Below are 22,053 nucleotides of genomic sequence, written 5' to 3'. Positions count from 1 at the left end.
AGGAGGAATGAAGTCTTCCATGACAGCCTGGCATGAGTCAACAGGGAGGCGAATGAAGGCAGGAAGTTCAAAGTGCCCCCACTTTGTATGGCCAACGTGCAGGAAGTGTCGGCCCACCCAAGACACAACACACGCGCACGCACACGGACGCACGCGCTTACTAATGAGTGAGGGAAAGTTGACATCATGATGCTCAAATGTGTGTGAAAGTATTCATTTCAAATCAAACACTAATTTACATACTGGAACCATTTAACTTACTTGAATTAAAAATAAAGTAAAACTACTATAACCCTCTGACAGACAAAAGAATGTTGTGATCGGGAAAATAACACAATTCACCACTCTCTGAAGTTCTGATTATTATTTTATTTTTTAAAAAGAGGTTGACAGTCAATCCTATGTTGTTATTTTTTTTTGTTAGGACACACGAGGCTACCACAATAATAAACAGATTGTTATACTGAAATCTTGATCGTCTTTGTCAAGGCAGATTTTGTAAACGCAAGTCTTACGTCGGATCGTATTAAATTGTTGCTTTGATTTTAACCATTTTTTTTCTCCTTATCAAAACATAAGTGATCTCAAGAGGGAATGTGGCCAAAAATAATAAATATCGACGATACAAAAACTCGGCACATAATATTTACATAAACGTAAGATGCATACTATACTGAATATAGAAGATAGCTTAACGAGCATTAAAAAAGTTAGGGAGCGTATAAAAAAGAACAATCTGTGACATCACAATAAATGTTATAGGTCTGTTCTTTCCAGGCCTCAAAGTGCTCATGAGCCATAATCCAGATGCGTATATATTTATATATTTATAATTAATACAGAGGAAAGTAGTACTGTACCTCCTCATAGGATATTAGTACACTCTGGCACTTTTTTTTTCGTTTTTGGTCGTACCCGAGTCCATTAGTCGCATGATCGTCGTCGTCGTATACTAAACGGAGAGAGAGAGGTGATGTCGGGACAAAATGGCGGCGGCGCTCAGGTCCGAGGCATCCATCCGGGGGTGGTGGTGGGGGGCGTCACTCCTCCGAGGTCCCGCGTGCTGCGCGGCCGCGTGCTTGCACATGTGCTTCATGAGGTAGGTCTCCTGCAACACAAGGGCGTGCAGATGATGTGGTATGCGTTGGATGGTGAGCATTTACATATGGTAAAAAGGGGATTTCTGGGGCTTGCAAGAAAATCAAAATATATTTAAAAAAAAAAAACAACAAAACAAAACACACACAATTGCAGCATGTGGCCATTGACTCACCGACGTGTACGCTTTGTCGCACGTGCTGCAGCAGAAGGCCCGAGCCGTCTTGATGGCGTGGGCAGAAAGGTGCATCTGCAGCGATGCCGCGTCTGAGTACGCCCGGAAGCAGTTGGAACACTTGAAGGCCTTGTCTTTGTTGTGGTGCCTCTGGTGGGACTGCAAACAATACGTCACAAAAATTACATTCTATTCATTTGACCTAAATGGTAAAATATGACAAATACCAAATACAATCAATTGCTTTTAATAACAACAAAACAAAAATTACAAAAATAACTCGTAAAAAAAATAGTGATACAATATTACACATAAGTTTTGAATAGTAAAATAGAATATTCTACTTTTGTAGCACTGTAGTACCATAATACAGGAATAAGAGTAACATAAAATTATATTATTTTAATTTTTAATATTAAAAATGACCATGAAAACATGGCAAATAAAATACTGAAAAAAAATATCTTTTAATAAATACCAAAATAATGTAACACTTTTAATTAGTAGTAGTAGTTTTGTAATAATTAAATAAAATTCATTTATAATAAGATACTATTTATATTTGTAATATTAAAATAATCATAAAACCACTGCATTTTATTTTTAAATGAAAAGCACAATTTTAAAATATTCTTCCAAAAATATATTTCTTTTTTTAACAATGAAATAAAAGTTTAAAATTTTAAATACTAAGATAAAACACTCTTGAAATTTATTTTAAAAAAATAAACTAAAATTAAAAAACATTTACTTTGATATCAATGAAATCAAAATTAAATACACCATTTTAGTTTATAATACAAAAATAAAATAATCAAAATATACAAATTTTGTTTTAATGAGAAAAGATGAAAATGTGTTATATTTTTTTAAATATCATTTCACAAAACAATTATATCGTTTTAATTGTGTTTTTAAATTTATTTGAGTTTTGTCAGAATGAAATGGAATAAAAAAAACCTAATAATCACAAAATACACTACACTATTTGATGCATCAGTATCAGTTTACCTGCAGATTAGACAGCTGGGTGAAGGCCTTCTCACATCCGGGTTGGAAACATTTATACGGACGATCTCCCGTGTGGATTCTATTAAGAAACAACAAAAATTACATTTTCTGTTACAAGTCCTGTCATGCCATTGAATCCCCATTTCATACACAAAAATCTATCCTCTCTAAGGAGAAACATGTAGGACCACCCAACCTGGTGTGCTGCTGCAGGTGCGAGAGCTGTCGAAAGCACTTCTCGCAGTAGGCGCAGCGGTACGGCTTGAGGCCCAGGTGGATGCGCAGGTGCTGCGCCAGGTACGGGGCGCTGGTGAACGTCTTGGTGCAGTGAGGGCATTTGTATGCCTTGGCTTCCGTGTGCGTCTTTGAGTGGATCTGCATGTCCGACTTGGAGAAGAAGGTCAGCGGGCACACTTTACACCTGTGGGCGGCATACAAATGCAAATGCATGATGGGGCAGATAATGAAAGCTAGATGATAGCTAGCGAGATGATCGCTAGCTAGCTAGCTAGATGATCGCTAGCTTTGATAGCTAGCTAGCCAGATAATAGCTAGATGATAGCTAGCTAGCCAGATGATAGCTAGACAATAGCTAGCTAGCGAGACGAAAGCTAGATGATAGCTAGCCATGATAGCCAGCTAGCTAGCTAGATGATAGCCAGCTAGCTAGTTAGGGCAATGTTAGCTAGCTAGCTAGGGCGATGATAGCTAACTAGCTAGAGCGACGATAACTAGCTCGTTAGAGCGACGATAGCTAGCGAGCTAGAGCGACAATAGCTAGCGAGCTAGAGCGACAATAGCTAGCTAGATGATAGCTAGATGATAGCTAGCTAGCTAGATGATAGCTAGCCATGATAGCTAGATAGCTAGCCATGATAGCTAGCTAGCTAGATGATAGCTAGCTAGCTAGATGATATCTAGATGATAGCCAGCTAGCTAACTATATAATAGCTAGCTAGCTAGGGCGATGATAGCTAGCTAGCTAGGGCGATGATAGATCGATAGATCGATAGATACGGCCGTACCTGTATGTTTTCTCTTTGGCAGTGATGCTGATGGCGGACTGGTCATTGCTGGACGCCAGGATAGGGTACGGCACCACCAAGAGCGAGGAGCCATTTTCCGCCTTGATTTTCCGACGTCCATCCTTGGGAGGCTTAGACACCCCCAGCAGACCCATGAGACCTCCGTTGGTTCTTCCGGGCTCCATCCCGTGGGGGTTGGTGAAGCTGGAGAGCAGGTGGGGCGTGGAGGCTCCCGAGGGCGGCGTGGCGGGGGAGGTGACCTCAGAGTTGTTGAGGTTTCCTGTTCTGGACGCCAAGGAAACGCCTGAAGGGCGAGAGGCCATGTTAACAATGGTGCATTCGAGGGGACTGGGAAATTGGATGCATCTTAATTTTACTTCATTCTAGATTCATTTTTAATTCAGTCTTTTTCTACCTATTGAACAATTAATAATGTTAAAATATGAATTTAATTATTGCCTGCTCAATTAAATGAATACTTTTGGGCTGGGTTTTAAAAAATTGAATAATCGATATCAAATCGATTTTCTTTTTGGGTCTCAATTTTCCCATAAATTCCTAAGAAAATAGGATTTTAAACGCCAGTTTTGTGTGTATCTTACTGTTTTCTTTAAATTATAATGTCCACATGAATTTAAAAGTATTTTCCTGCATTTATGAAAGACCTGACTTATTGCACTTTCTGACAATTCAGAATCTTTTTCATTTATATTATTTATAAATATTAAATTAGAATTATGAAAAAAAATCATCTCATCCTTGCTGATGTCAATGTTTGAATAACACTTAAGTAATTATAACATGTTACTTCCATTAAAAAGCTAAATAATTTAACCAGTTACTGTCGCCGCAAAATTTAATTTGTAATGTAATATTTGTTCCATAATTAATATCAGATCGAACTGAAGTGAATCGAATTGAATCAGGAAAAATCCAAATCGAATCAAACTAAACTTTTGTGAATCAAAATTGAATCCAAAAAGGAAAATTAGGAAATTATATTCCAGCCCTAGAATAATTTTTTTCTCTCTCTCTGTTTAAAAAAAAAAATAATAATAATAATAATAATTGAACGCATCAAAACATTTTTTTCCACTGTGCCGTCACCTGAGAGATGGTTGGCCCGAGCGGGGTGCTCGATGAGCTGACGCCAGTCCTCCCACAATCCCCTGGCTTTGATGGCCGCTTTTTCGTCCAGGTTCAAGTTGACGTCGCCGAGAATGCGACCTTGTAAACACGTCATCGTCATCATTCTTGGCGCGCGCACCGAAAAGTTCGATACGTTAATCGTGACAGAGTACCCGTGAGCGAGCTGGAGGTGGGCCGGGCGGGGCTGGAGTGCAGGACCACGTCCGGCTGCTGGGCTTTCGACGTCGCGTGCTGGCCGCCGTCCGGCGACAGCAAAGGCTGCTGGGAAGGGAGCGTGACGGGGGGCGGATGAGCCGCTCGGATCTTCTCCGCCATCAGCTGCTCCTTCATTCCATCAAATGGAGAAGACTTAGTCGGATATTTCACAAAAAGTCCCTTTTTCTTTTTGGAGTTTGTCATGGTCGCTGTTGCTAAAAATAGCCCCGTTTGAATGCGTTCTTTCTTTTGTACGACTCCCTACTGAATTTCGCAATCACGTTGCCAGGTAACGCTACATGAATAATCAGAGATTTCGATGTACTGATGTATGCAAAAGCTCCTCATCACTTCTTTTTTCCTCTGGAAATTTTCAAGGTAAGCAGACTTGAAATAACGCTCACCTGAGTGACAGTCATGGCAGGCGGCGGGGGCCAAAAATAGGGACTGTTAAAGCGAGGTTCAGCCATTCTGGAACACAACGAGAAGGGGAAAAACAAAACAAAACACCAAGTTCAATATTTGTTAGAAGGGACTGCTTTGGGAATATGCACTCAGTTATTTGGTCCTTACTGACTTACCCATTCTAGAGCTTCTCAATTATGGAAAAATAATAGTCATGATTATTTTGGCTATAAGTGAAATCACAATTATTATTTTTTTGGTACAAAACAAGAAAATGTTTAAAAATATTAAGGCCAATTAAAAAAAAAAATAGAAACACTATAATTATCTAAGTTCCATTTGGATTTGGACATTGGGATTTTTTTTATTTATTTATTTATCTATGTTGGCAAAAACTTGAAGTTGAAATGCAGCTTGTGCACTGTGCAGTAGGACGATCATAATAATAGAATAAAAGTATCATTAAATTATACTATTTTTATTTATAAAAATAAAAATAATTATGAAACCATAATGGTAAATAAAATACTGAAAAACATGTAGCTATTAATTACAATATAAAGAAACAATTTCTATTTTAATTACAAAATGAGTTCAGATTAATAGTATTTTATAATACTTCATAATTAATTAATAACATAAAATTATAAAATATTTTGTAGTTTCAAATACTAAGATAAAACACTCGAGCCTTTTTTTGTTCTTTTTAATAAATAACTACAAAACAAAATAAAATAAAAAACATTTACTTGAGGAATAATACAATATACCATTTCCGTTTTTAATACTAAAATAAAATAATGAAAATATAAAAATTTTGTTTTAATGAAAAAAGATGAAAATGTATTCTATTTTTTAATTAATATACAATGAAATAATAATGATTATATTTTTTATCTTTATTTATCTTTTATTTGTTGTTTTTTTCAGAATTAAATGGAATATAAAATAATAATTACAAAATATTTTATGTATTTATTTATTTATTTATGTTGGCAAAAACTTGAAGTTGGAATGCAGCTTGTGCACTGTGCAGTTGGACGATCATTTATTTTTTTGGTACAAATCAAGAAAATGTTTACATTAAAAATAATTTGACCAATTAAAAACAATATACACTCTCTTAAAAAAAATAAAAATAAAAACAATATACACCATAATTATATAAGTTCCCTTAGCACCAAACAGAATTTATAATAATATATATTCATTTATTTATGGTGGTAAAAACTTGAAGTTAGAATGCAGCATGTGCACTGTGCAGTAGGACAATTTTTTTTTTTTTGGTACAAAACAAGAAAATAAACATTTAAACGTAAAAAAACAAAAAATATTAAGACAAATACAATTCTTTGAAACACTATAATTATTCAAGTTCCTACTGAATAAAAAATGATTAGTTATTTTAAAATTGAAAAGAGAGTAATAATTGAAAATTTTAATAGAATTTCAATTAATTGCACAGCCCTAACCCATTCATTTTAATTTCATTTTTCTATGCCAACGAAGTTCTGTATGATTGTTTGATTTTCTATTGTATGAATGATGCAACTCACCCATCTGCAATTTAACCTAACTCAACCCTAATTTAGCATCACCAGCTGCAATTTAGACACTTTTTCTTTGCCGTGCGCACCTTCAAAGTTCTACGAGTGCGAATAAGAGCTCCATCTTCAGTTCACTCCTTGCACAAACAAAGTGAAGGAGACGTTTGTAAGAAGACGCGTCCGTGCCCGTTGTTAGATATGCGGTCACGTGTGGGGCGCTCTTGTTTGGGGGGGCCGCACTGTCAAAGCGTTATCAGCGTCAACATACCATGTCCAACAACTGACTGGGGAGCGCGGCGGTCAAAAAAGGTTAGTGAAACAAATAATGCCATAACCATTGTTTGTTTTGTAATTATAATACTTTTTTTTTTTGCATTACTAATAAGTTTTGGTGATTGGTGATATTCTGTAAAAAATGAAAGCCCATCGACAACAAGGCTATTGCAAAAACGCAAATCCCACGTGGAAGGATTAAGATCACGGGACTGTACCATTTGTCATTGTAGTGCAAAGGGTAAGCGGCAGAAGCCATGACTGAAACGACATCAAAAGTCGGACATTTTGATTTGAAGCAGCCATTTTAAGCTCTTTTTTTTTTTTTTTGGTTGGGGCTTGTCTCAAATGATAAAAAGAGAGACACTTGCAAACCTAAACTCTGCTCCATTTATCTTAATTACCCGGCTCGAGATGAACTTATAATGGAAGTTTTACCCCAGGGGTGTCCAGACTTTTTCCTCTGAGTGCCACATGCAAAAAAATTCGAAGGATGCAAGGGCTACTTTAAAGTTTTTTTTGTTTTTTTTTCCCATATCAATTGCATGTTGTTTATGTTAGTATGTATATATATATATATATATATATATATATATATATATATATATATATATATATATATATATATATATATATATATATATATATATATATATATATAATTTTTATTTTTTTGAAAAACTGCTTTGTGAGCAGCTTTCTACAAGGCGAATAGATTTTGGAGTGGTCGAGACCCCACCAGAAAATATTAGTCTCACCACTGAACAACAGCCTAATCTCATCTCTAAATTCAAAACCAAAACAAGAGCAAGCTGTTGTAAAATGGACGTTTTTCCAAGCAGTTACTTAGGAATAATTCAATTGATAGTTTCACAATTTGGACCGTGACACAGAACAGAATTTTTGCTTGTAAAAATGAATTATTTTTACTCACCACAATGTTATATGTGTTTCATTGTAAATGGTTTATTAGCATATTTAGAAAAGCTCTATAGTATATACAAACAAATGTATTCGTAGCAGATGTCATTTTTAGTTGACGCTACGGGCCGCTTAAAAATGGATTGGGCCACAAATGGCCCCCGGGCCATAGTTTGGACACGATTGTTTTACCCCATTATAAAATAAATGGTACAGTCCTCTATGCCTCTCTCAGTCAACCACTAATCCTGCTCAATATAATCAAAAAAACAAAAAAGAAAACAGTGTTTCGTATTCTTTTTTCGCTTTGATTAGAAGATTTTATTTTCCGTTTGTGGCTATCAAGAGTTTGGTAGATCACAGGGAAAGTACCACTTTCCATTCTGGGCTGGGAGGGGGGCATTTCTCCTTCCATCATGTTGTAAATCATCCAAACAATGCGTTTTAAGCTAGATGCGTTTTAAGCTAGGCCGAAAGGCATGGTGATAAAATATGACTTGCTAAAAAAAAAAAAGGCCATACTCATAATAACTGTCAAACAGGTCTTAGGCGAGACCAAACCAAACAAAGCTTTTTTTTTTTTTGTCTGTCCGAGTCACATGGATCAAAAGGACTAAACCTTTTTTTTTTTTTTCTAATCAAAGGTACCATAACAGTACATTTGATCGGGTGAATGGTGAACAGTTACATTTGATTAAAGTGAACGCATCCTTCAGCAGCATTCTGACTTTCACAGGATTCATATTGGCTACTTATGATTTTTTTTTTGCCCCTCTATTTTTAAACCCAATCTCAGTTGTCATGGCTACAAAACAGTGGCAACAAAACATTTAGTCCATTTTACTGTACATTCTGCGCTTCTGCAAATACCAACACTGCTAAGTTGGGGTTACGCACACTATACAGTAGGGGTGTTAAAAAAAATCGATTCGGCGATATATCGCGATACGACATCGCGCGATTCTCGAATCGATTCAATAAAAAAAAAAATCTATTTTTTTTTTATTTTTTATTTTTTTAAGAGCTCAGAATTGTTCATTCGGTAGTCTTACCGATTCAACGTCTTATCATCATTGCCTTTTTTTTTTTTTGTGTGTGTGGGTGTGAATCGATTTTTAAACTTCCATTTTTAATGGAAAAATATTCAACAAAACGTCTGACTTCGGGTTAGGATTCACACCTTGAGCATGGAAGAATGTTATATGAACGGAACATTAAGCCTTAATATTTTATTTTAACGCTGTTCAAACATGAAACAGATTACAACCTCTATAAGACTGAAATTTCAGATATATAAATAATACATTTTCATATAAATCTTACACTCTACAAGCTTACTGATTAGTATTTTCTAAATTTGAATGAAAAAAAAATCGCAACAATCGAGTTATTCGTATCGGGATTAATCGAATCGTGACCTGTGAATCGTGATACGAATCGAATCGTCAGGTACTAGGCAATTCACACCCCTACTATACAGTACATAATAGTGTACTTAAAAAGCATTTCAATGTAATATAAAAAAAAATGATGCACAACGTCAGTTTTTCAACTAGTGTCGCGCAATTCCCGCAAGTTAGACGAGCCGGCAGGAGGTGAAAGCGATCCACCGCGCCCGCCATCATTAGACAAATATTTAAGGGGGGTGTATAGGACCAGAGTTTTTTTTTGTTTTTTTTTTTGGTTTTTTTTGTTGCTGTTGGCTGGCGTACGCGGCCCAGTGTTATGCCTCGGCTAAAGCAAACACACGCAGGAATGGTGCATGAGTGCCAAAGTATGCAATGAGAAATGTCTCCAAAAGACTAAAAAACCAGAGGAAGGGGGGAAAAAAAAGGTTGTTGTTTTTTTTGTTTTGTTTTTTTTTTGCATCTGCATCTGGACCACATGTAAAGACCACCTCAGCCAACCACGGAATCGAATAGTCTAGCGTTACCAGGTGGTCCTCGGGTTACAAGCTACATAAAAATGATATCCAAAATACATTTCTCAAGTATTAACAGCTGTGATTCTTTGACATACCACCAGAGGGAGCCTTTGTACCATCCTATGTGAATTACTGTGATAGAGCGCTCCACTTTACATACAAACACAGAACTCAAAACGAGGTAGCGAATGGTGCAGTATCATTGGCCTAAATCATCGGTGTCCAAACTACGGCCCGGGGGCCATTTGCGGCCCGCCATACATTTTTTGGCGGCCCGCGGCAAATACTAAAAATAAATTTTTAATGCTGTTAAAAAAAATAAAAATAAAAAATAAAAAAATTTTAAAAAAGAGGGTGGATTAAACATATCTAGCTACGCAAAGACACAAATTTGCAGCTAATAATTCAGTTTCAGAAATAAAAAGTTTCATCCACTTGTTGCTTAGTGTCAAGGTCCAATTTGTGAAACCATCACATTAATTTAATGGTTCTTAAGTGTGGTCAGTTGATGACCGATGTGCGTTGCCACATTATATAAACAATTTATAATTGCCTCATTGATTTTTTACCATGTTTAACTCATTCACTGCCATTGACGGAAAAAGACGTCAAATGATGCATTTTTTTGTTGGTCTGGCAATGAATGTATCAATAAATAACTTTTTTTTAAAAATCAAAGTGGCCCTTGCAGCTTTCTATTTTTCTGTATGTGGCCCTCAGAGGAAAAAGTTTGGACACCCCTGGCCTAAATGTTATTCACTGTGTCCATGAATCAGGAAGTAGCAAACCATTTTTAAAATGTTAATCAATCTATTTATCTAGATGTAATGCATAGTAGCTCATTGAAGTAGTTAATTGAACCAAAGACACTTGAAGATAATTTAGGGTCTTACCTACCCTAACAAGGTTGCAGAAGCCAGAGTACTTGGCACGGGCCAAGTACTGGTTCAACAGTGAACAGAGAGGGGAGGGGGGAACGAAGGAGCAAGACGAAAGAGGCACTGCAAACATGGACGCCAGTTCGTCCTATTGATGAATGTGCACTGTCCTAAAAACAGCTAAATAAATAAATGGTGCTAGCAGGTCCTAGTTAGCCCCAAGGACAACATGAGTAGCATGGGTGCCGCCATATTGCTGTCCTCAATTGCAGCCGTGGTGGAGAGCACGCACGGTGCCTTCGCGCACGTCCCATCTCAGCTGTTTACTTTCTTTTAACTGCATGCACTGGCTCCTTATTTAGTAACACTGCTGAATAATCGAACGGCACTTTTGAACAATGTTCTCTGAGTCATAATTTGTCACGAAAAATTGTTTTCAGACGAAAACTAAAATAAAAGCCATTCATTTGAGACTTATAACGCTGACTAAAATTTAATGTAATTTAATTGATTTAATTTTATTTATTTCATCATGCAGGTGTAAGATGAATCTCAAGCAATTATGCATTTTTTTTTTTTATTTTGGTGAAAACTAAGTTATAATATTGTTAGTTCAACATGATTCATTGAAACAATAACAAGACACTGTTTTATTAAATGTGTCTTGCATGTTAAACTACAGTTACAAAAAGATGTGTTTTAATTTGAAATGTATACTGATGGGAAAATATCGACTAAATTGTCAATTTAGTTGACTACAATTACTCTTTTTTTTTTTGTCGACTAATATTGGATTAAAACTAAATTACAAACAGATGATTAATTATGACAAACTTTAATTAATATTAGTCAAAAGGCTATAACTAAAACTAAATTAAAAATACATGGAAAGCAAAAACATTTTTAATAAAAAAAATACAATAAAGTAAACAAATAGTAAAAAGATAAAACTAAATACAAAATTGTTAATTATTTTTCAAAGCTACAGTGTATAATATGTCATAAAAAATACGAAAAATGTCCAACTAAAACTAAACTAAAATAAATATCTATTTTTTTTAATTAAATAAAGCACGTTTTGCTTGGTTTTGGGTTCCTGTTGTATAATCCCTCATCATCATCACCATCACCATCATAAACGCAGTAATGTATTTATTATTGCTATTGCGAGACGACTTGGAACGAGACGGTCATCTTCAGCTGATATGAATATGAATAACAATCATGATGGAAATGTGGGGCTCCATGACGCAAGGTTCCTATTGTGTTGCTGGCTAGTTGCAGCCTGGCGTCTCATCTCGTCTGCTTTTGGCCCAAAATGAGACAAAAGAGAAACAAAAATGGCAGCCCCTTCCTCGCTTTTATTTTTATAAGCAGCGGGCGCCGTCCGCGATTCCGAGTGGGCACAGGCGAGCGTTTGTCCTCGTTTTTTTTTCTCTCTCTTTCGGATTGTTGACTCGCATTTTGCAGCTTTAAATATCCCGGCTGCTTGAAGGGGGGGAGAAAAAAAAAACAGCCCTGATGACACTTCCTCCGACAAACACGACGTCTTTCATGGAGGATGTGCGGGATCAACATTCACAGTGGATGCAATGTCATGTAATGCAACGCAATGGGTAATAAATACACGTTTTGTCAGAGGGGCACCGCAGAGTGGCTCGTTTTTGTGGGGGGGTGGTGGTGATGGCAACTTAGTTTTTGCACGACTTGCGTAACGACGACGCGAATCCAGCGAGTTGAAAGCTCGGCGACGTCGACGAGAGATTTGTGGGGGAGAAGCCACATACTGTACTGTTACATACCTGCTGGAGTGAGCACGCAGCCGGAACGACGATTCTTTTGGGGGGAAAACGATCGCCACTAGCTTCTTTTCGTGTCGATTTGCAGTCAGGCGGACTTCAAACCTTCCGGGTCGCCTGTTGTTCACTTCTGGGTCCTGCAGGAGGCGAACCCCCGGCAACAAAAAAAAAAAAAAAGATTTGTTTTCCTCCTCTTTTTTTTCTCTCCCCCTTTTAACCCATTCTATTCCACATTTTGGGGGGGATTTTGGGGGAGAGAGGACGATGAGAGGAAACGTGAACGCGCTCCCTCCATGTTGGTTGAAATTGGTGCACGTCACGTGAACGCGCGCGCGGCCCTGGCTGATGTGCAAACATCAGCACCAGGTGGTGCTCGTGACTCGTGACCGAACGAGCAGGCCAAGCGAGGAGCGTCATCACTATTGTTTACATTGTAAAATAATTGTTGTCAATATTATTGCGGTTATTTTTTTTTAAATTTAATAACTATAATTACTGTTAATACTTTTAACTATTAAAATCCTCTGTGAAGACCCACTCGGAATCTGTGTGGCGCCTTCCACATTTTATTTCATCTTCTAAAATATATTTAGAAATAATTTGAAATAATTTTCTCAGCCCCCTTTAGCGAGAGAACAATCTTATCTGCAACATTATTATTGCTATTATTATAAACAATGTTGTTAATAATATTAATAGTGCTATTTTGTAATTGTGCTGACATTTTAGTGTTTATTAAAGTGATACTTCACTTATTTAGCCCATTATAGCAATAAAAAGTTAATATTTTGTCTATAATTAAATTGATACTTTCATTATTTTTCCATGTACAAATAAGTACCTTGAAAAACACATTTTGCAACTTGCTGTTGACTGAAAATGACATCACAAGAGCTCAGGTAACCAATCACAGCTCAGCTTGTGAATGTCACATGACCAAACCTAGAAAACAGGTGAGCTGTGATTGGTTACTGAGCCCTTGTGATGTCATTTTCAGTCGATAGCAAGTTGCAAAATGTGTTTTTAAAGGTACTAATTGTATGTGAAAAATAATGAAAATATCAAATTTATTATAGGCAAAATATTAATGTTTGACTGCCAAAAATGGCTAGATAAGTAAAGTATCCCTTTAATATTACGGTATTGTTATTATAATTATTATTTTTTTAAATTGTGTGTGCGTGCTTGAGTGGTGATTTTCTCAATCACATCATTTAAAAATAAAATAAAATATTTGATAACATATGTAATGTGATAAATGTAGTATGGTGAACTAGTGATAAGCATCTCAGTTGAGAGATTTCGTGCTTGCGTGGGTTTTCTCCGGGTAGTCCGGCTTGCTCTTTTATGCCCCGCCCTTTTTTTTTTTCCCCTGAGGGGAAACAAGGAGTCCTCCTTTTGAGTTGAGGTGTTCATATATCCATATATTATTATTAGACTCCCATCTTGCAGAGCGTGACTTTGAGGAATATATGACAAAATATTTTCCTTAAAATGACTTGCCTATTTTGTTTTAATATTTTTTTTTATATTTAATACAGAGCCATGGATATACCGAGATTAGTGTGTGTAAACAATCTTCTTTCCTAATCCTCAGTGTGAGCATCGTGTGTGTCTGCAGTTTTGTAATCCAGAACTAGCGGGGCAGTTATCGTCAAGCCCCATGAATTCTGCCTAGCAACAACCAACAGTAGCACTGATCTGCCTTTTGCTTTTTCCAAGATGGCGTGTGAGTTGGCCCTTTTTTTGTTGTTGTGTTTTTGGCCATGTTTTTTTTTTTGGGGGGGGGGGGGGGGGGGGGGTTGGTCATGTGGTGCTTGTTGTCCTTCGCATAGAGACGCTGTGAACAGTTTTCAGCATTTTCTGGCCATGATATTCATCAAAGAAGTTATTCAAATGAATCAGCGCTTTGACGGTTGTGCTTTTTCGGCAGCATGCTTGTTGTACCAGCACTAATTTTGAAGCGAGGGCGGGGAGTGTCAGTTGGGCACTTCTATCCCATTTTCTTTTTTTTTTTTCTTTTTTTTTTAAAACAATGTCCTTTTCAAACAAGCTAGCTAGTGTGTTAACATACAATAATTTGTTGAAACTTGAAATATAATATACATGCTTGTTTACTTTCAAACTTAGCTTATAAAAGACGTATGTGATGTCATCCATGCTGTGATTATTGTATTATATGTTCTGTAAAGTGCTTTGTTACTGCTGCAGCTGTTGCGAAAGCGCTATCTGAACATAGATGAGTTGAGATTTACACAATGGACACAGGAACTGTACAGTAAGTCCAAAATTATTTCGCCCGCATCTTGGAGCTGATATTTTGTTTAGTTGTACTTAATTTGCAAGGTTCTACAGAGGCTTGTTGCCTCGATGGGTTTCTATATAGATTCAACAATTTGAAATTTTAGTGATCAGAATATCAATTGGAGATCATACGTCTTTATCCTCTGCAAAGAACGACTAATATAACTGCCACACTTAGGATGTGTTGCTGCAATATGATTGGCTGATATATTGTTTTGAACAAATGTGATACAGATGCATTGTACAATTAACATATTTTATCATCGCGTTTCAACTGCGTAGAAATCCCTTCCTGCTTGGATGCAACGTCTGTCTTATACTGCCCCCGGTGGCAAAGGAAAGCCTAACAAATACGGTTGAATTCTTGTGAATTGTATTTATGTCATTCTGTATGTTTTTATGAGGTACAATATTATAGGTTGCTATTGTTTATATTAAAAATATGTTGCAAAATTTGAGGATTGTTTATTTGGCAGGCTGGAACACATTAATGGCATTTCCATTCATTTTAATGGGGAAAGTTACAAGGATGGTCAAGACATGAATTAAAGTGGCACCAATTTTACTTTCCATAATAAGAAAAGTTCGTTAATGATAATATTTATTTATTTTTGGGGGGTTTGGGGGACATTTTTGAGGTTGTTTCACAACCTGTGTTTTTTTGCAAACAAACTGGAATTTGAAGAGTCAAAATAAATCAACAAAAACTGACTTCACTGAACCAGATTAGGCTTAAAATGTATTTAAAAAAAAAAAAAAAACATGCAAAATTTTCAAAATTCCAAATGTTCGTACGTGGACAAAATTAGACACGGAGAAATTGAAAGGCTTGTAAACTACAACAAGGCCTGAGGGTTAAGCGTATTATTAGCATGCAGTTGCCTGAACAAGTTAAATAATTCCCCCTCTGTTCCCCTCTCACCTTGTTTGTCTTGACACGCTCATCTCGCGGGCCAGCTAGTTGCCCGACTGGTTCTCCGAGCCTGTTCAAACAGTGCCACGCCCGCCACTGCTCCAGGTGCAAGTCGCAAGGCGCCCTGGGAGGCCACAAGCGAGCGAGAGCCCATCAGGGGGAGGAGGGTTATTAGCAACAGCAAATAAAAAAGGGGGTGGGGTGGGAAGAGGAAGACAGCGTGCTGAAGAGCTCCCGGCTGACATGCGGCTCCGAACACTCCCGAGACCAGGTACTGAAAACTCACAACATGTTGCCATTTTTATTTTGTGCGAGTTTGTCCATGTTCACGTTACAGTGTTGTGTTGCCGATTTATGTGAATGCAACGTGTGTGCGTGTGTTTGTAAACTTTGCAGGCCGCGAGGAATATAATTCAGGATTAGCACTCACACACTACTGAAAGGATCTTACACATGTTTCTGATTTTTTTTTTTTTGCTCACTCACATTATTGAAATGCTCTCACATACATGCGTTGTTTTAGTGTATGAGTGCATTCCACGATATTGTAAGGGTATTTCAGTGTAATGTGTGAAATGAGTATTTCAGTAGTGTGTTCATGAGAATATTTTAATAGTGAATGTGAGCTTTTTAGTAAGCATGTGTAAAAATGAGTCCGTTGTGTGTGAGATTTATCAGTGCTGCGTGTAAGCATTTCAATTGTGTGTGTGTATGTGAGTAGTGTGTAATTCAGTAGTGTGTATGACAGAATTTCAGTAACGTGTATGAGAATATTTCCGTTGTGTGTGTTTGTGTGATAGCATTTAGTAGTGTCTGTAAGACGGTTGCATTGGTCTGTATGACAGCATTTTCAGTATGTGTGAGAGCTTTTCAATTGTATGTCTGACACCAATTCAGTAGTGTGAGAGAATTTCAGCAGTGCGTTTCAGCTTTTCAGTAGTGTTGAGAACATTTCAGTAGTGTGTGCGTGTATGGGAACATTTCAATAGTGAGTGTGAGAGCTGTTGAGCAGCATGTAGAGAAGACTGTTTCAGCAAGTGCAATAGCATTTCAGTAGTGTGCACGAGAGTGTTTCAGTTCGGTGTCAGAACCTTCCAGTTGTGTGTATGACGTAATACGTGTATGTATGAGAGCATTTCAATAGTGTGTGGGAGAATTTAGTTGTGTGTGAGTTTTTCAGTAGTAGAATGTTTCAGGAATGTGTGAGAAGGCTTAAGACTTAAGTATATTTCAGTGTGAGAGTTTTTCGGTAGTGTGTGTGTGAACATTTCAGAAGTGTGTGAGAAGGCTTCAGAACGTGGGAGAGAATTTCTGTAGTGCGAGTATGAGAGCATGTCAGAAGTGTGTGAGGCTGTTTCAGGAGTTTGTGTGTGAGCTTTTCAGCATCAAGTGTGAGCTATTCAGTTGCATGTATGAGAGGATTTCTATACTGAATGTATGAGAGCATGTCAGAAGTGTGTGAGGCTGTTTCTGGAGTGTGTGAGAGAGATTTTCAGCAGCATGTGTGAGAGCATTGGTGTTCAGTTTGTTTGTGTAAACAAATTTTTAAAAAAGTACCTGTGAGACTGTGTGAGCCAAAAATAAAAAAAATCAGTAGGCTGTATATGAGAGCATTTTAGTGGTGTTTTGTTCTAGGCCGTGTAAATGATGTCCGTGATGCCCCCTCATAGTAAACAGTGCAAAGTTCAAGTATTGATCTCCAAGCACAAGTTGAAGAGAAGCAAGTTCCGAAATAACGATTACATGCGGCTGACATTCCTGGCTGGTGCACCTCCGGGCTAAAGTGGCAAACGTGTTTAGCGTGTGGCGTCTCCCCCGCCCCGCAGACATGGACGGCGTGTTGGACGGCGCGTCGGTGTTGTGCGTCTTCAAGCTGGTGTGCAGCCTCCTGTGCCTGCCCTCGCTGGCGACGTCGCGCAGTTCCGTGGCATTCTGCGGCTGCTGCATCCTCATCTTCACCGACTTCCTGCTCACAGGTGAGCGTGCCGCGAGCTAGCTTAAGCGTTGGCTGCTAATGATGTCATTGTATGCGTTCTAGGGTGGTTTAGATCCTCTCTGACAGGTGGGACTTTTTGCATTGTCGGGTGTTCCACAGGGTTCAATTGTGGGGCCTCTGCTATTTTTATCATATTTGTTGTCCCTGGGTTTCATCTTAAGGAAGCGTGGTATTTCCTTTCCTTTTTTGGTGTTTACAAAACACTGAATTGCAAGACAGTTTCTGATGTTTACAAAACATTATGTAGGTTGTGAGGTTGCTAGGTTATTGTAGTGTGTTTGATATGCTTGTCTATTGAAATAGCAAAAATGTCTTAAAATTTTTTTTATATTAGGTCATAAGAAGACTAAACTGTCTTTTATGTTGACAAAACACTGGTCCATTGAAAGACTAAAAGTGTCTTTTGTGTTGTAAACGAAATGAGGGAACAATATTGGTGGTAACATTATCTAAGAACATGACATCTTTGATGTTTACATGTAAGTTCATTGGAATACTAAATGTGTCTTTCATTTTGGAAACATCCTAAAGTGATGTTTACATTTTAGGTAGATTAAAATATTTACATTAGGTTATTAGAATACTGAATGTGTCTTTGATGAAAACACACACACACACACACACACACACACACACTTGTCTATCAAAATATCAAAAATGTCTGATATTTACAAAATATGTTAGATAGGTTCAGATTATTTACACGTTAGGTCATTAGAAGACTACAATGTCTTTGATGTTTACAAAGCACTGGTCCAATGAAAGTGTCTGATGTTTACATGTAAGCTTATTGGAATAGTGACCGAGTCGTTCATGTTTACAAATGTCCAAAAGGGATATTTACAAAAGCATTTTAGGTAGTTTACATGATAGGATATTAAGAAAACCAAGTGTGTCTGTGATGTTTACAAATAGCATACAAAAGTGTCTGACGTTTACATTTTAGGTAGGTTGTGATGTTCCATTTTTTGGCAAATTAGAAGGCAAATGTGCCTTTGATATTTACAAAACTGTGTTGCATTAAAAGGCTAAATGTGTTACTGTAATACTAAATGTGTTTTTGATGTTTACAAAAAACTTAGAAAAGTTTCTGGTTTTTAGGTAGGTTGTGATGTTCCCTTTTAGGTAAATTAGAAGGCAAATGTGTCTTTGACGCTTACAAAACACAACGACCAATTAAAAGGCTCCATGTGTCTTTGATGTTTTACAAACGTTTTGTGTGTTTAAAATGGCACTGTGTTTTCTCTTTGTCCTCTCCAGCTTGAGCCTAAACAGGAAATTGAGTGAAAACGTCTACGATGTTAACTGTCAATTGTGTCTTTGTGCAGTTTACCTGAGCTTCCTTGGTGTCTTTGAGTCGTGGCACGCCGAGCTGACGCCACCGCCAGGCGTCATCGCCCTGCGCTTCCTGCTCTTCCTGAGCCACACCTACGGCGCCGTGCTCATACTCATCACGCCCCTCGTCGCCGTGGAGACCTTCACCCAATACCTGTGGACGGCGGCGAGAGAAGTGGAAGAAGACGATGATGATGATGATGATGTTGATGAAGAGGAGGAGAACAACGGCTGGCGCTGTCACGCGCTCGGGTACCTGTGCTGTTTGTCGGTGTGGGTGGCGGTGGCGCTCAGCCTGCGTTGTCGATGGAAGTCGGCGGAAGCCCGGGCGACGGCTTGTTTGGCCGTCGGCGGCTCTTTGATGCGGTGCCTGCCCAACCTGCTGAGCCCCCTGCCCAGCGCGATGCGCCCCTGCTGGGCCGTCATCTTCCTCTACTTGATCGTGATCCTGCTCACGTGCTCGCTTCTCCTCCTCAGACAAACCGTGGCGGCCGACGGCCGGAGATGTTCGTCGTCTCAGGGGAAGGAAAACACGGCGACGGCCCCCGAGGCGCCGCACGGATGTCGGGGACGGGGTTCGAACTTGACGCTGGCCTCGCTGGCCGCGCTCGGCGTCCTGGTGCTGCCGCTTTACCTCGGGGTCAACGTGCTCCTGCTAAGGAGCGTGGAGACCCTCCTGGAGGCCTGCGTCAGCTTCGTTGTGGGATCCGCCCCACGGAGCCCCGCCGCAGACGCCGTCACGTCGGTGTGACGCCGTCGGACGGCAATTGGAAAGGGATTAACGGGATTACGGGACAGTGTTTACATGCGGCGGCTGGAATGCCGGCGAGATGCTGAGCGGGCAAGTTGAGGGAGGCTTGCCCGGCTAAAGCCGAGGAAGATTAGCGGTCGCTTTGAAGAGGACCACGCAGTGAGACTGGCGATAGGAAATTAAAAAAATTGATTGATATCATCCAGATTATTGACTGTGACCATCTGAGGACGAAAAAACAAACAAAAACAAAACTATATTTTATTGGCTACCTACCATGTGTAGTAATAGGTCCCACCCCCCAGTCCAATTTCTAATTACCTATACATGCCACATGATGGCAGCAAAGCACTACCTTTTAACCAGACAAGAGTTTTGAACGGTGTTGGAGCTCCTCCCCTCACTTCAACGTCGTCCATTTGCAACCAAGATGCCACAAGATGGCGGCAAAGCATCGGAATGACTAAATGAAGCTCCTCCCATCATGCTTGTAGCTGACGCCAAAGCAAAACTATTAGACCGGGCATGAGCACAAAATGGCGAATAAGAGAGTTTTTTTCAGTGACTAATGAAGCATAGCATAAATAAATGAAAATCATGAAAATGGCGAATATGTGGAGACTCACTACCCCTCCCTTCTCTTGCTCAAAATCATCTGGGATAACCTCCAGTTCACCTGCAACCCTAATCAGGTCAATAGGAAGTGGAAGGATGGAAAAATAAAAGAAATCCAGCGAGGACAAAAAAAAAGAAAAAAAAAGTGGACAATACTGTAATCAATACTGATTATTATAGTGCTGCTTTTGACTGTTACACAAAAATATAGAAAGATAAAAGGTCATAAAAGGGAGTCAGTACAAAAATATACAAGTAAGGAAAAGGGGGCCTCTGGTTGTTCACATGCTAATGATGCTGCTTTCGAAAAAAAGAAAAATAATAAATCATATAGTCACAAAAGAGAATGCAGTCAGGCCGTAATTATATAATAGTATAAATCAAACATTGGCGACACGGGTCAGACAAAAAGAGTGGTCAATCTGTTTACACATACTTAGTGAGATGCAGGTGTGCAAACGAAAAAAAAAAAAAAAAGAGGAAGTGTGGATAAAATCAAAGCACAGGAAATCCCATGAAAAAAAAGTTACACGGGACCAAAAAAACAAAAAAAAAACAGCATAAATATTATCCATGGAAATCAGTGATGCAAAATACAATTATATGTTTCAAAATAAAATCAGTTAACATTTTTATTTTTGCACTATAAAAAAATGAACTATTGAGCAACATGGCTTAGGAGTGGTTAGCATGTATAATGTTAATGTACTGTATAATGTTAGCACACTGTTTTTAAAGTGTTGTAAAGCGCAGTGCTGCATGTAGCGTTTGAGCACACGTGTTTCCATAGTGGCCAGTGCGTGTGGTTTTTGTGGCGATCATTGTTGCACATGTCAACAAAGATGGAACTGAACTCACGCACGGCGACACGGACTCGCGGCTCCCATGCTCACCTTGCAGATCCAAAATTGCCCACCAGAGGGCGCCATACATTTTCAAGGAGTGGCTGAGGATGGAATGCAAGGGGAAAAGGAAACATGATGGAAAATGAAAATTTCATTTCCTGTGCTCGAACACTTCCTCTTCATAATTATTCCACAGAAGGCCACAAGTCATGCCATAATGAAGTCTTTTTAAGCTTAAAGGGGGGGGTGGGGGGGTTGGGGGGTAAAAGTTGCAATTCAAGATGAAAAAAAATAAAGGAATAATAAAAAAAAAAAAATAAATAAATAAAAAAGGCTTGCTCCTTTTGGACGTCTCGTAACCATCGGAGAAGCGTTACAAAGAAGAGATCAGTGGCTTTTTAATGGACAATTTCCCCTCGGGTGAGGGGAAAAAAAGTTATTACAGGGTGAGCGGCTGCTTCTTCTGAGATACTGTATACAAACAATCAAGGTTGGGCATGAAACAGCTTGTAGAATTGTAATAATAATAATAATAATAATAATAGTACACGACTGCTTCATTCAAGCGTCTCATCAATTGTGATGGCTCAAATGTCATGTCCTGCAAATGACGAATTCTCACAAGTAGTAAGATAACAAGGATACCCTCAAAATGTGTACCACCTGACAAGTACACATTCTAACAAGAATGTGACCTGACGAGGACACATCCTCAAAAAAATGGGTCCTCACAAGAACTAGTATGCAGTGTGTACAGATTCTCAAAAAGACACATGGTCACAGTATATACCCATGAACTGATTTAATAAACTACGGGATGGATTTCCATGACAAATTTGCTCACATGCACCAGAGACAGCGTAGCCAGGGGATGCATCCTAAAACTGTATAATC

At 38.4% G+C, this 22,053-nt stretch overlaps 1 protein-coding gene across 3 annotated transcripts; it reads right to left on the bottom strand.

Annotated features, from left to right (window-relative positions):
• Positions 1–349: 349 nt before the first annotated feature.
• znf362a (zinc finger protein 362a) lies at positions 350–19,699 on the bottom strand. 3 transcript variants are annotated; one of them, XM_077529836.1, is made up of 12 exons: positions 19,205–19,699; positions 18,947–19,102; positions 15,627–15,741; positions 12,404–12,537; positions 5,058–5,124; positions 4,611–4,782; positions 4,417–4,536; positions 3,310–3,613; positions 2,481–2,705; positions 2,285–2,363; positions 1,274–1,432; positions 350–1,108 (listed from the first exon to the last, which is right to left on the bottom strand). In XM_077529836.1, the coding sequence occupies exons 2-12, from the start codon at positions 19,006–19,008 to the stop codon at positions 953–955; spliced, it is 1,593 nt and encodes a 530-aa protein (XP_077385962.1). In that variant the 5' UTR covers positions 19,009–19,102; positions 19,205–19,699; the 3' UTR covers positions 350–952. The 3 variants fall into 3 exon arrangements, with proteins under 3 accessions (XP_077385962.1, XP_077385964.1, XP_077385963.1); XM_077529838.1 differs by having other exon boundaries at positions 4,417–4,494; XM_077529837.1 differs by having other exon boundaries at positions 4,611–4,776.
• Between the last annotated feature and the right edge of the window lie 2,354 nt (positions 19,700–22,053).

Source organism: Festucalex cinctus, chromosome 8 (assembly GCF_051991245.1).
Source record: "Festucalex cinctus isolate MCC-2025b chromosome 8, RoL_Fcin_1.0, whole genome shotgun sequence".
NCBI lineage: Eukaryota > Metazoa > Chordata > Actinopteri > Syngnathiformes > Syngnathidae > Festucalex > Festucalex cinctus.
Note: the sequence above shows the minus strand (reverse complement) of the source record. Positions and strands in the feature narration are given on the sequence as shown.

Excerpts from the sequence above, each read along its gene's own strand:
- znf362a (XM_077529836.1), bottom strand. The coding sequence starts at position 19,008 with ATGACGCCTGGCGGTGGCGTCAGCTCGGCGTGCCACGACTCAAAGACA. Across the intron at positions 2,706-3,309 it reads GCCAAAGAGAAAACATACAG|GTGTAAAGTGTGCCCGCTGA; the intron begins GTACGGCCGTAT and ends TGCCGCCCACAG. Across the intron at positions 1,433-2,284 it reads CCCAGCTGTCTAATCTGCAG|TCCCACCAGAGGCACCACAA; the intron begins GTAAACTGATAC and ends TATTGTTTGCAG.